At 38.7% G+C, this 13,738-nt stretch overlaps 1 protein-coding gene across 5 annotated transcripts; it reads right to left on the minus strand.

Moving 5' to 3' along the window:
* Positions 1-57: 57 nt before the first annotated feature.
* LOC106658995 (basic salivary proline-rich protein 1-like) lies at positions 58-10,432 on the minus strand. Of its 5 annotated transcripts, none has more exons than XM_023460533.1 (5): positions 10,211-10,431; positions 9,039-9,132; positions 7,997-8,131; positions 7,818-7,910; positions 58-1,005 (listed from the first exon to the last, which is right to left on the minus strand). In XM_023460533.1, the coding sequence occupies exons 2-5, from the start codon at positions 9,124-9,126 to the stop codon at positions 239-241; spliced, it is 1,083 nt and encodes a 360-aa protein (XP_023316301.1). In that variant the 5' UTR covers positions 9,127-9,132; positions 10,211-10,431; the 3' UTR covers positions 58-238. The 5 variants fall into 5 exon arrangements, with proteins under 5 accessions (XP_023316301.1, XP_014236739.1, XP_014236740.1 ...); XM_014381253.2 differs by having other exon boundaries at positions 10,207-10,430; XM_014381254.2 differs by having other exon boundaries at positions 58-987; positions 10,207-10,428.
* Between the last annotated feature and the right edge of the window lie 3,306 nt (positions 10,433-13,738).

Below are 13,738 nucleotides of genomic sequence, written 5' to 3' on the forward strand. Positions count from 1 at the left end.
TTTTCTTAAGCCGAAGAGGATACTTAGTCGGGGTGATATTTTTTCAATATATTAGTGTCGTTTTATTCTTACTTTTTTATTTTCTTGTATTATTCTATCAACAATTTTTTATTTGAACTGTGCAGAAATTATACATTACTCGTTTATCAATGATCGCGTTGTATCAAAATTTCACGTCTTCAATTAAAATTATGTCATGGAATAAAACTTCTGCAATAAACCCTCTGCCATTCAATGATTAGCTCCTCGCCACTTTGTCTACGATGGCTTGTGTAAGGATCTGTTTGGCAAAATTTTTAGCAAAATTCGTCAACTGAGAACTAAAGCTTGGTTTTTTCGTTGTAGTTGGCTCGGTGGCATACGGATTGTATCCTCCTTGATAAGGATAGTTGCCTTGAGGTGGTGGTGGATAGTTAGGATTGTAAGCCCCTTGATATGGCGGTTGTCCTTGAGGTGGCGATGGATAATTTGCATAAGGATTTTGGTAACCTGGATAGCCTTGATTGGGTGATGGGTAGCCAACCATACCCGGATTGTTAGGTACATTACCAGCCGTGTTCAAAGGAGAGCTAGCCTTGTTATTATCGCCGTATCCAGGGTAACCGGAGCTCGACGATGGATAACTAGGATATCCTGAACCTGCCGAGGGATAGGCCGGGTATCCAGTGCCGCTCGTAGGGTTACCCGAGGGTACTGAGGCTTTTGGATAGTCAGGATAACCAGAACCGGCCGATGGTGCGGAGGGTTTAGGATAATCGGGATAACCAGAACCGGCCGATGGTGCGGAGGGCTTTGGAAGCTCGGGATATCCGACACCGCTTGACGGAGCCTTAGGATAATCGGGATAAGAGGCCGACGGTGGTTTTGAAGATGTCTGATCGGGATAAATTATTCCTCCTGGATAACCGCTGTTGTTTCCGCTCTCGATAGGCTTTTGAGACTCCTCCTCGCGTCTATTCATATCTTTGTTCTCTGTATTTTCATTCTCTGAAAACATTCCATCACCTATTTGTGATCAATTAGTTAAAAAGTAAGCTGGGTCAACTTCAGACCCCGCATGCGTGTTAATTTTATCTCCGTTTTTAAAGTAATTACTTGTGTAATATTAGTTGAAAATTTAGTAATTATAGAAAGAAAATAGCGCATCACTACTCGCATAAAATATCTGAATGATTTCTAAAGTTACTTTTCAAATAAATGAATGAATGTGATGAAGTTGTTCATCAAAAGGTTGAAAGATATAACCTTACAATTTTTAGATTTTTTCAAATGGTATTCTAAAGTAGAGAGCTTAAAAATGACAAATTTTAATGAGACCCTCCCTCCTTGCCTCAAATAATATTTTGATTTTGTTCATTGAAAGCAAAATGTTACTTTATGATTATTTTTTGGTTGGGGTGGCACAATATTAGATAACTAAAAGCGAAAAACAGAAAAATCTCAAGGCATGAATAATTAGTGGCCGAGGCCGATAAATACGCGCACTGCGGCTTTCTTTTTTCTCGGTCTAGGCCGGTATGTTAATTTTTGTGTTCCAAATAAAAAGATTTCGAGTAAAATGAAAAAGGAAAAGACATGATTTTCGTCTTTGCAATTTTTGAAAATTTCATTATTTGTTTTTATGTATTATCAGTTTATATATTACTCCATCAGTATATTAGATTATATATTATTTTCATAGGAATTGTTTTAGAAACGCATCGCAATCTTGAATGCAGGTGTTGAGTGATATGAGCAGGATGGATTGGGTTTTAGCATGACCTTATCATTCATGAAGATTTTGTTGAATAAAAGTCAAAAATACTTATAAAATTTATTTTCGTAATAAACGAATACAAAATTGATTAAACTATAGATATAACTTTGATCAATAATATGGCACGAAAGTTAATAAAAGCGTCTAATTAGATAAAAAATATCTTTTTAGAGTATTTGAGTACAAACATTGGTTAAGTAAAAATGTGTACTATCCCGTTGCAGCGAAGCGGAAAAAATAAGTACATCAAGGTCAATCGTATCCTTAAAAAGAATTCATGATTTCTGGTGAAACAGAATGAATAGAATTATCCAGAGAAGGTCCAGACTTTGTTGCCTTTGGAGTCGGTAGACTCATGAGTCTTGTAGTTGTCCTGGCCCCCCGGATAATAATTGGAGGTTGGCCGGCTAGTGGGCCGGCTCGTCGCAGGTCCTGACGGTTTGTTGGGATAGCTGTCGCCAAAAAGTCTCTGCCAGAGAGAGCCGTTTCCGATGGTATTTCGTCCACCAGAGTATCCCGTACGATCACCGAAGGGTGAATTATCGCGTGGGGGTGGAGTGGGAGGCCTCCGAGGCGGTGGAGTTGGGGGTCTGCGTGGCGGTGCCGTCGGCGGCGTGACAACCGGTCTCTGCGTCACTTGTGGTCTCACGTAACCTGGTGGCCTTCGCGCCGCTGGAGCTGTGCACAGTCGGTTTTGTTTACGTGTTTTTTTGTTTGTTTTACTGTCTTGTTACTGAATATTTTTTTCTTGTCAATGAATCTGAAGCTTTGTCTTAAAAATTCTGCAGTGAAAACTCCGAAGCCGTCAGTTATTTGCGAATATTAATCTTGACTTAAAAAATCAATGTTGCCAAGAAATAAGGTCAAGAAGGTCATACGTGATAACAAATATCAAACGTTGTAATCGTCGAAAAGTTTTTTATCGTGATCGATTATTCGTTGAATGAGATTCAATGAAAAGATTTGAAAATTGTTACTACAGTCAGGCAGCATGTATTTAATGAATATTTCTTCAAGCATATGAGTTAAAAAGTTTGAATTTAATGAGAATTGATGAAAAGCAATGTAAAAGCATCGAAGCAGAAAATCTATGTCAAATAACTTGGGAAAAATACAATCGTTTATTAAAATTTATATTTACAAAACAATCGCTTAAAAATACCCATCGTACTACATAATACTACAGTAATAAGTTTTCGCACTTTATTTTTAAGTAAATCTTGAATACTGACATTTTTGGGTAACTTTGGTTCATCTAGAATACAATATCTCGTTTTGCCCTAAACGAAGGCGATTTCACATTTTCTTCAGTGGTGGTAAACTCTGAGATATAAATATCTAGAAAATGTTTCACTAATCATTCCTGACTCAGAATACTCATGAAAGTTGATAGTTTAAGATTATAAATAATTAAATACATAGAAACTGCTCATCCGAATTCATTGACAAGTAGCTCGATCATTAAATGATCTTCATCGTTGGCTAAAAAATTGAATTAAATCCATGCAGATATATTTTTAATTGTTTTTCATATCAAATATTCCAAAGTGGTCATTCTCTGGTACTTAATCATTGGTTGATCCGACTAAGCTACCTGCAGTTTAGCACGCGCGAAGAAATATGTGAAATTGCGTTAATCTAGGGCTTATTTTATATTCATGATGTCGAATTAGTAAAATGATTAACAAGGCACAATCATTAGATGTAAAAAATCTGCACCTAATCGTAAACGTTTTTTCAATAGCTCGAACAGCGATCGAAAAAGCACATACGTTGAAAAGTGTCCTCTAAGACAGCTCGTTGGCATGGATGCAAAACTTTCTCATTTTGGTCATAATGATAAACACGGATACGTTCTAAAAAATGTTTATAAACGGATTTATGGTTTTAGTATGAGTTTAACGAACAAGTCAAACTTGAAAAAAGTGCGTCGCACGATTCGATCTCATAACACGTGAAAGATAAGTTATTGAAATATTTAAAGAGAGTTTTAAACAGAGTTATATCTTTAGAAGAATGGAAGGCACATATGGACGTATTTTGGGCTCATTTTTTGGTTTAACATTATTCATAATTCATCCCACACACACTTTGTTTTTTGTCATTTTATCTCGATAATTCACCCATATAATCAGACTTGTGGATGCTCAAAATATTTACAATGACAAGAAAATATCATCGACAAAAATGCACATGAAAAGCTTGCAAATTCACGTCTTAAAAAAAGCGAATGTCAGCAGCGGAACGAGGAGCAAAAAATTCGACGAGACCACAACATTAGCCCCATTTCGTCGGTAAATAGAATTAGAGTAGGTACTGCCCCATCCCGGATTAGCCTGAGGCAGGCTATGCTGCGGGTAATTGCTGTGATAGCGCGTATTATCTGGCTGCCTTGGTGTCACCGGTGGATACAGCGGGTAGCCGTATTGATCGACCGCGGGTCGATTATTATTGTTGTAGTTTATTGTAGGATATACGCCTCCATTGCTGGGATAGGGTGGATATCCATTATTGTTGTTGTTGTTGTTGTTGTTCGGATAGGGTGGATAAGCTGGTCCAGTGTAGGGCCCTCGATTATTCAGGTTGTCGTTGTTTTTATCAGCTGATGGAACATCGGAGTTTGTGTAACGCGATGCACCAGTTGAATGTTCACCTGGTGAATTATTATTGACCCTCTGGCTGTTAATGGAGCTAATGCCCGACGAGTCGTACCCTAAAAATCGACAGGTTTTTTTTGTTTTTTGTTGTTGTTCCAGTTGTTTAGCTCTACGGCCCACGCACAAATAAACACAAAATCTAAGCTGATCTACGTATCTAGGTGCTCTGTGTGTTGAACGCAATCCACAAATGGTATACTAATATTCACATTTAATACAACATTTATTAGGACTGTTTTGAGTTGTGATTATAGCGTGATAAAATAACACTAAATATTTGTACAATGGTTACTGCATACATTAAACAGACTTGGGTTACGTACATACGCAAGCTCATGCAATCCTCAAGCTTTCAAATATAATTCACGGTATTACGCGGTTATTAATTGCTTAAAAGCTTAGGATGCACTTTTGTTTTTTTTTCCATCGCTGCGTAAAAAGTGATTTTCAATATGTATCGAATGCGATGTTGCACAGTTTTCGAAAAAAAAAGTTTAAAATACTTGTTAGGAATTTGCTCCCAATAACACAGATACAAAAAAAAACAAAAAAAAAAAACAAGTTATTCGAAATCAACAAGCAAATATTTGCGAATCGCGCTCATTCTCCCTACTACTTGTGTGCATGTGTATGTGTGCGTGTGTGTGCGGGCGTGACGAAACATGGAACAATTTCGTAAATCGCTCGTCGACGAGCAAAGCCTGTCGAGCTTCACAGTGGCCACGTTCTTTTTTGATCAACTGTTGCTGCGCAACAGAAGAATTGCTGGGCAAGCATGGAAAAAGCACCCACGCACACATACATGGACTGACGATGTATAGAGAGTACCCGTGAACACTCGTTTAACTCGATCGTAACTACGACTACTCTGTATTCGCGCATTACTTTGCCACGGCACGCCCGAGTCATTCGCTTTGACGATTCGAGCGTACGTACCCGGTGCTATCCTCATCGTTCGAGAGGTTCGTTAGTATTTCTTATTACTTTTATATCGAGCTCACAGCGTCTTTTTTTCTTTCCATTTCAATTTTTATCAACGCGTTAACGACTCGAACCCCGAGAGACAGACGAGCATCGAGGAGAAGCGTAGGTCTATAAATATTATTGCGAATGAGAGAGCCGATATAGATTATCGCTGCTGTGCGAAAAAACCCCGATTGCTAACTTAAAGGTCGCGGGGAAAAAACGATCGTGCTACGTACGAGCTGGGATATTGAGCGTGGATTTAGTGGGATGTATGGCTAAACGAAAAAAACGAACAACATGGCACATATTTATAAAAGGCCAGAGAGCATGCGAGCACCCAACCACCTGTGATGTGCGTGCGTGTTAGTATATACAGGGTGGGGAATAAATATGGAAACCCCTAGAAATTTCGCAGAATAAGTTGGGAAAAAAAATCAAAAACCTCATATCCTACGTATTTTTTCACGGGGAATCCAATGGTGACCTTGAATTTGACCTTGAACATGACCTTCAAGCTCCAGCGACCCAAAAATCGATTTTTCAAATGTAACCCCCATTTTTTATTGCAGATTTGAAAAGAGCACAAAATTTCACGTCAAAATGTATGTTTTGTTTTTTTTTTCAAGGTCATTTTAAGGGCGTTACAGAAGCGAATAAAACCCCAATTTAACCTAAAACTAAGTTCAAGTAAGGGCTTTTTTTCTCATTGTACCGACTCCTAAATGACCTTAAAAAAAAAAATAAAATACATATTTTCACGTAAAATTTTTCACTCTTTTCAATGGTGACCTTCAATTTGACCTTGAACATAACCTATACTCTACGGTGAACCAAAAATCGATTATTCGCACGGTGACCCCCATTTTTTATAACAGATTTGAAAAGAGCACAAAATTTCACGTCAAAATGTATGTTTTGTTTTTTTTTTAAGGTCATTTAGGAGGCGGTACAATGAGAAAAAAAGCCCTTACTTGAACTTAGTTTTAGGTTAAATTGGGGTTTTATTTGCGTCTGTAACGCCCTTAAAATGACCTTGAAAAAAAAAACAAAACATACATTTTGACGTGAAATTTTGTGCTCTTTTCAAATCTGCAATAAAAAATGGGGGTTACATTTGAAAAATCGATTTTTGGGTCGCTGGAGCTTGAAGGTCATGTTCAAGGTCAAATTCAAGGTCACCATTGGATTCCCCGTGAAAAAATACGTCGGATATGAGGTTTTTGATTTTTTTTCCAACTTATTCTGCGAAATTTCCAGGGGTTTCCATATTTATTCCCCACCCTGTATATGTGAGCCTATATAGGCGTGTGCGAAACGACACGAAGCCGCAGTGGTAGCGTTACTGCCAACTTCCTATAGTCGTAAATTGCATTTTCACCTTTTAGCGACGCGAAGCGACGCAGCTTAATGCCTTCGCCTGTATGAACGATTCGACCAATCGTCTATCGCTTATAAAGTATCAAAAGATCTACGTGCTACGAAAGACTCGAGCTTTTTCCATACATATAACTGGCCATCGTAATAATTCGCAAGCCACCGAATTAAAAGAGAAAAATAATAAACCAACTGCACTCGATAAAGAAAAAACAGGAATTTTCAAAAATATAGATTAAAATTTGAATTAAATTCTGCGTAATTAAAGTTTGTCCTGAAGTTTTTTACTTTGGGTATAACTAGTCAAAACTCTTATCATTTTTTCAGAAGTGTGACGTCCAACGCATGAACGGCAATTCAACAATGAAATTTATATTCAATATGGGATAGGTGAATTTAATTTAAGTTTAAACATCGTAGTACTAATCGAAATTTCACGTTCCGATTCGTGAAACTGGTGGATTCCTCGAGTTCGAGCTTGGTAAATTAAGATGAAGTGTTATGAAGTTGAATATGAATGATCCACGTTTGTAATAATTTTCAATAGGTGAGAGACATTTTGGAATTACTCCTCTTAAAATCGCATCTAATATTAATTATGACGTACAAATTTTTATACACTACCCGGTGGGTTGCTGATAAAATCGTTGTGTCTGAACAAAGAGCATACAACGAATTAAAACAAAATAAAACTCCCACCTTTTGAACAATTGTCTCTTTTTTGCAGGGAATCCAGTATTTATACCGAGTAGCAATGGATGATTGCACTCGGAGCGTAGCCGAGTGGAATTTATAACGGAATACGTAAATATACCGTTGAATGGAAAAATATTTATTTTCTTGGTGGAAGTATGAAAACGAGACGATGAGCACGATATTTATATATATTTATACAGCATCAGAGTCGTTACTAATATAAGCGTGTGTAAAAATTGCATGACTTGAAGTGATAAAAACAGAAGAACAAGAGTAAGGTAGAGAGAAGCAGAGAAACAGACAGACAGATAGACGCAGAGAGAGCATAAGTGATGAACAGAGTAAAGGGTCATAAGAGAAAAACTCACCTAATCCCGGAGTAGTATTCACACAAGTTGGCCTTCCGTTTTCCGTCTTACAGTATGTGCCTGAGGGGCAGAGTTTAGTTGTGCAGCTCTCGCCTAAAACACATCAATTCATGAGAATAAAGAGGAAAAATCAGTTGCTTCTTTTCATTTTAATTGTGCAAGGTGAGAAAAATTCTCACCTCCCGAATTAGATCTCTGGCAAGTCGGATAACGTCCACAGGAGTCGCGCTGTGTGTAAGAGCCGCACGGGTCCTCGGCCATGACACATACCTCATCGGAGCGGCAACCAATGTCTCGGCAACTGCGGCCATATTCTGTGTAAAAAAGAAAAAATAAAATAATCATTAATCCTGATTGAAATCAATTTCTTTTTATAAATACTTTTCAATGAAAAAGGACTGAGAAAAAATGCCCGACCTATTTCAGCGCTGCTATTCTAAACTACGCGGCTGATTCGTTTTTTTTTTATATCTTGCCTGGTAATAGCTGCTTTATTGTCAGTTTGCAGAAATGCCATCGATTGCTAAAAGTGCGTGGCTAAAAGTGTAATCAATCGAGCCATTACATCGGCTTAGAAAATGGCATAAAAATGTTATAATTTTTCTTTGCTCATATTTGCAGGAGCGAGCCGAGAGCTTTCATCGAAAAGAAGCTGATCTCTCGATACGTGCAAAAGTAGTAGCAGCAGCAACAGAGTCTTTTTTCCAATAACTCGATGAAACCCTGTACGCGTTTAGCTGGTTTGTGCTACTTTTAAATTTTTACCGTGTAAAAAGGGATCTTGATGACGTCAGAGTAAAGTTGCACATATACACACGCAGACACATGCGCTTACGGCTCGATTTGCAAAATGAGCTACTCGGCGCGAATACCTCACGCCCTTATATACAAACTCGTAATGCCATAGTTAATTAAAAATCAATGATGACACGTACGCAGCCCCGTGAACGCGTCTGACGAGCGAGAAACTTGTTAATTGACACTGTGACGTTGACGTTGTTGTCGTCATTGCAGGAGATCTAGCCGTCAACGAGTAATTCGATTTCAAGGTACTTTTAAGTCTATCCTCAAGAGTCGAATTTTCGTCCTCCGCTCGCTAGAAGCTTTACAAGCTACTTTATAACTACAGCTATTACGAGATTAATTGCTTTAGATAGGCAAGAAATACGGCAGAGTATGGCAGGGATAATCAAAATGTACACGAAAGTATAATGTACTCACTGGAGTAAGGAACAGCATCGGCCAGAACCAGGAGGGTCAGCAACGCCCCGAGCAGCGGTATCAGCGACGTCTTATTCGACGCCGACATTTTCCTCTGCAAAAGAAAAACACATGCACATTGCGCGCGTCATTTAAGCGATGATTTACGCAGAAACGAGTTTTAATCCCAAGAGCGAGTCCAGCCACGCAGCAAGTGCATTATAACTCTTTGTCTTTCGTGCGCTAATTGTCCGAGGATAATTGGATGTACGCGTGTGCTCGCAGGTAGGCACTAGGCGATGTTGGCTTGCTTATACATGTATAGCGCCGCACATTTACGCTCACGCGAGAATGAAAAAAATATATACGCGCCGCAAAAGGGTAAAGGGTCAAGAACTTTTTTGTGCGCGAGAGTAGATAATTATGGAAATGAATCAGGATGGAACAGTACCCGTGGGGCCTGGACTCGCGCCTAATGATTGCATCGCAACGTCCACTTGACAAATATTTGCGCAGCGTGTTTTTGTCGTTATCATAACTATACGCTCTGTAAGACGCTCGTGAGACGTTATAAAATGAGCCAAGTGCATAATAAGCGCGCAAATGGTAATAACGCGACTTTATCAGCGCCGATAGTGCATAGGTCATTGAAATTCGCTCTGAATTTCGTTCGGAAAAAAGCGACTGCACTTGAAAGATCAGCGCGTTTATGGTTTACGATATCTATGTACAAAGAGATAGATTGAGTTACGACTTTCTATACGTATTTCAAACACATCCGGTGCGTGAAACTTTTCCCCGCGTTTGCTTGAAAATTCATTACGGTTCAGAGCGCAATATGTGGACTTTATAAAGAGTCAAATTAGCCGACGTTAAACGTGCGCCGATCGAGATGAAATAAGCACGTGTATTATAAGCGATGACGCGCGCGCTCCGAAACTTTTTCAACGATCGCGAGAAGGTCACGCCAACAGATCGAGCAAAACTCGCTTTTACGCACATGAGTCGTACTTGATACGATCCAATAGAAGCAGCCTTGCACGTATAATATAATATTAAGTACGCAGTATGTCTCGTGTTCCTCAGCACGTATAATATACGTACCGTACACATCGTTCACAATTGCAAGTCTCGCAGTTTTTAACGAAAACCACAACAACAACAACAACATGCATCTGTCGCTACTCACCTACTTTTCTGTATTTCCTTGCGAGGAGAAATAGAGACGGTGCTCACGGAGAATTCAGAAAAAAACGCAGCCAGCCCAGTGTATTAGAAGGCTGTTTATATTTGATACGAGCGAGAATCAACAAGTTTTTACAACGGCACAGACGGAGAGAAAAGAGCAGTCTCGAGGAGCAGCGATCAACGACTACTATACGACATCATCACGAGTCACTCGTCAGGCTTTAAGCGCGCTGGAATTTTCGGTGTGGGGAGAGAGCGAGGCAGCTACGTCGTCGTGAGCCGAGCTCGGTATACATATACGCATACATTGCCATAGCACAGAACTATATTTATGCCCCCTCCTAATACGTGCAAACGCGCACACACACACGTGCACATTAATAGCACGAGTACTGCTGTACTGCTGCTGCCTCTGCGGACACGTGATACATCTGCGCGATCTACTCTTTGCGCTAGACTTTTGTCTAGCCTATAGTCATCTCTATTGCTGCTGGCTCATCGTGGGTTTATAATGTGTGTAAGCTGCGCTTCTAAATATACACACGAGCTGCGTTATGGAAAGCCCTACTTCGGTCCAAGGTGCTTTTTTTCTCCTTTCGACGTCATTGGAAAAACTTGCACACAATCTGCGTTTTTCGCGAGGCTTTTTTCTCCTCGCTTCCAGTCAACCATCCTTCTACGACGGAATAACGTTACAACTACTTCTTTCCCAAAATTTCTGCATAAACTGAAAGCTCTGGGCAATCCTTAACTTTTAAAAAAAAAAACCTCTCGCGAATGCTTTCTTCCTTTTTTATTCGACGACTCTCCAGTCCACAAAGTGCACGGGCATTAGCTCGCTTTTATGTTTTATATAACTTGTGCATTTCATCGCTCGTACTTCTGCGTATGAATGTATTCACGCATACATACAAAGGAATTACATTGTTGAAAGTACAAGGAAAAAAAAGAAAAGAAATGAAAATAGCAAGCTGAAGAACGTTTCAACGCAAACTCATCACGAACAATAACAATGGAATAGATATAGACGGTACACGATTTAAAATCGACAAAATCGCTGATGAACTGCTCGGATTTTTCATGCGCGAAATCTAATTTCAATTAATTGAAGAGCGTTCAAGTGACACTGTGCGAGTCGCAGGCGTTCGATACTTAATTAAGCTGCGCATCAAATCCTCGACCCTCTATTTGGACCTTTATTTTATAAGTTTGATTTGTACTTTTAAGGTGCGTAAAGATTCGATTTTAATCGGAAGTAATACAATTTTCCATTTCACGAGTCTTATATTTTCATAATGTTTCATGAATATATATAAAAATAGTAGACACCTCTTTATTTCTTTCCCCTTCTCTCTCTCTATCTATTTTATTCTTGTCTATGGAAGAATATAATAATTGACGTCATTCTGGTTTTTTTATAATTAAAAGTAGGGGGAAAACCGATCGCTTGTCGCGGGTTCTTGATTATTCGCGAATGAATTATCTACTTGAATAGAAAAATTATTGTAGACAGGCACGCTCGAGAGAAAGAGAGAGAGATCGAGAGACACATGGCCAAATTTCAGAGTATTATTCACCGGATGGTTGACTGGATAAGTGTCTATGCGAATGCACGTAGGTGTACTCGCGTCGCAAAACCACAGAGATACGAGCTAATGCAATGCACACATGGTAAGTATATATATAAGAAATTTGGTGCTGTATACGTACGTACATCGAGAACAAGACAGCAAGAGAATTAGGAATAAGATAGAACGTTTGCGCGCTGCTGCGAAACAGATGCCACACTGGAGAATTTACTATACGAGCTCCGTCTCTGAATTTTCGATCGGTCAATTAAACTCGAATGAAAAGCCTTTAATGGAGTGCAAACTACCACACGCAAAAATACACTCTTTGAAACAAGTCTTATGTGATTTATCGATTTATTATTACCAATGTGTCATAAGCGGTGTGCGCTTTATAACGCCTTTAATATTTCTCTGCGGGAACGAAAAAAGGACTTACCGTACTTGTTGGAGAATGAAAAAAACTGACGTTTCACATCCCTACGCCAAAAAATATTAAATCTGAATAATTTACCTTGCTAGAACATTTTTTGAGCTTTATGACAACTTGAAAGACAAAAAAATCATTTTATTTTTTTATTCGTTCCTATGTTTATGGTGGAAAGGTATAAAGTCTTAAGACACTTTTTATTAAAAAAGTCCCATGCTTTATTGAAGCAATGGTGAATAATCACATATGTGCTTGCTTGCATGAGTTGAATTGGAAGTTGCCTACTAATAATACGTCGAAAAATCACGGTATGATGTCTCTAATTTTATGTCTCTAGTAGAAAACTGTTTTTATCCAACTGTTTTAAAATGTACAAGCGAACAATGAAAATATCAGCGAGCCGCCTACGCAAAACTATTTATGACTTTTGAAAGAGTAAGATCAATCCATATTATGATGAGATTATAGATTCGAGTATATATTTCTGCAATGCACTATCGTTCATTTCTTCTGGTACTGTTTTTTATTTATTCATCTTCAACCAAAATCGATTGTCGAAATTAATCGATTTTTTGATGTATGATGTATATCCGGAAGTAATATCCTAGAAGCATCGGTACAGCGTGAAAAAAAATCAATCGTTTCGACGCGATTCGTTATCACCTGTCTCGCGGGCCATAGTTCAATTATATGATACCAAGAGATATTGGTACGCTCAGCAACTACGCTGACGAGGTTTTTCGGCGCACACTTATTACTACATGTAATATGCAGCAGATGCGTCCATCATACGTCAAAGCCATATTCCTCCTCCCATTTTCTTTTACACGTGAATTACTCTTCGTCAACTCTCTCTCTCTCTCTTTCTTTCTCTTTTTCTCTCGTTTTGTCTCACTTATTTTTCGTTGGTTTTATTTTTGCTGCAGTTTAAATTCTCAAAAAATTTCATCTCATTTACAGCTTCGCGAACACATGCCCAAAGTACCTGCGTAGGAGCTTGGATCGAGTCATGCGAGCGAATACGTCATGTTTAAAGCTAGATCGCTTAAAATATGAAACTCATATACCGCCGATAAAAGTCGAAGAGAGAAAAAAGAATACGATACCCGACACATGATGTTCTCTATAAGTCTCTGGCTGTATAATCGCGACGTTAAGGTTCTAGAGCTGTGCATGAAAATCGACTTTTTACCACCCTTCAAAATGAGTGAAAAACTTAGCCATTATATAAACTGGAAAGAGCTGTGAATATCCCAAATAGCATCGAAGCTTGTGGCGGTGAATATTCAAGCTTTATATATAATGACAAGAACCTGCGTTATGAGCGCACACGTCATTGTCGTCTCCTTGTGTTTCAAAATTTGATCGAAATATACACTAGGGAAATTTTTTTGTCAAGTGTCTTTTCCGAAAGAAAAGAAAAATGAAAAGGAGCGTTTGAAGCGATCAATTTATGCAGCAGCTCGCACGGAACGTTTGTAATTCATATAGCAAATCTACGATAGTTACCGACAATCTATTACTAATCGCTAGAC

The sequence above is a fragment of the Trichogramma pretiosum genome, unplaced genomic scaffold (genome assembly GCF_000599845.2).
Source record: "Trichogramma pretiosum strain Unisexual culture from Peru unplaced genomic scaffold, Tpre_2.0 scaffold5, whole genome shotgun sequence".
Classification (NCBI taxonomy): Eukaryota; Metazoa; Arthropoda; class Insecta; order Hymenoptera; family Trichogrammatidae; genus Trichogramma; species Trichogramma pretiosum.

What these genes read in the sequence shown, in the direction of transcription:
- LOC106658995 (XM_023460533.1), bottom strand. Translation starts at nt 9,126, where the DNA reads ATGTCGGCGTCGAATAAGACGTCGCTGATACCGCTGCTCGGGGCGTTG. An exon ending in CGATGCTGTTCCTTACTCCA is followed by an intron (nt 8,132 to 9,038) that starts GTGAGTACATTA and finishes TTTTTTACACAG; the next exon opens with AATATGGCCGCAGTTGCCGA. An exon ending in CCAGAGATCTAATTCGGGAG is followed by an intron (nt 7,911 to 7,996) that starts GTGAGAATTTTT and finishes GATGTGTTTTAG; the next exon opens with GCGAGAGCTGCACAACTAAA.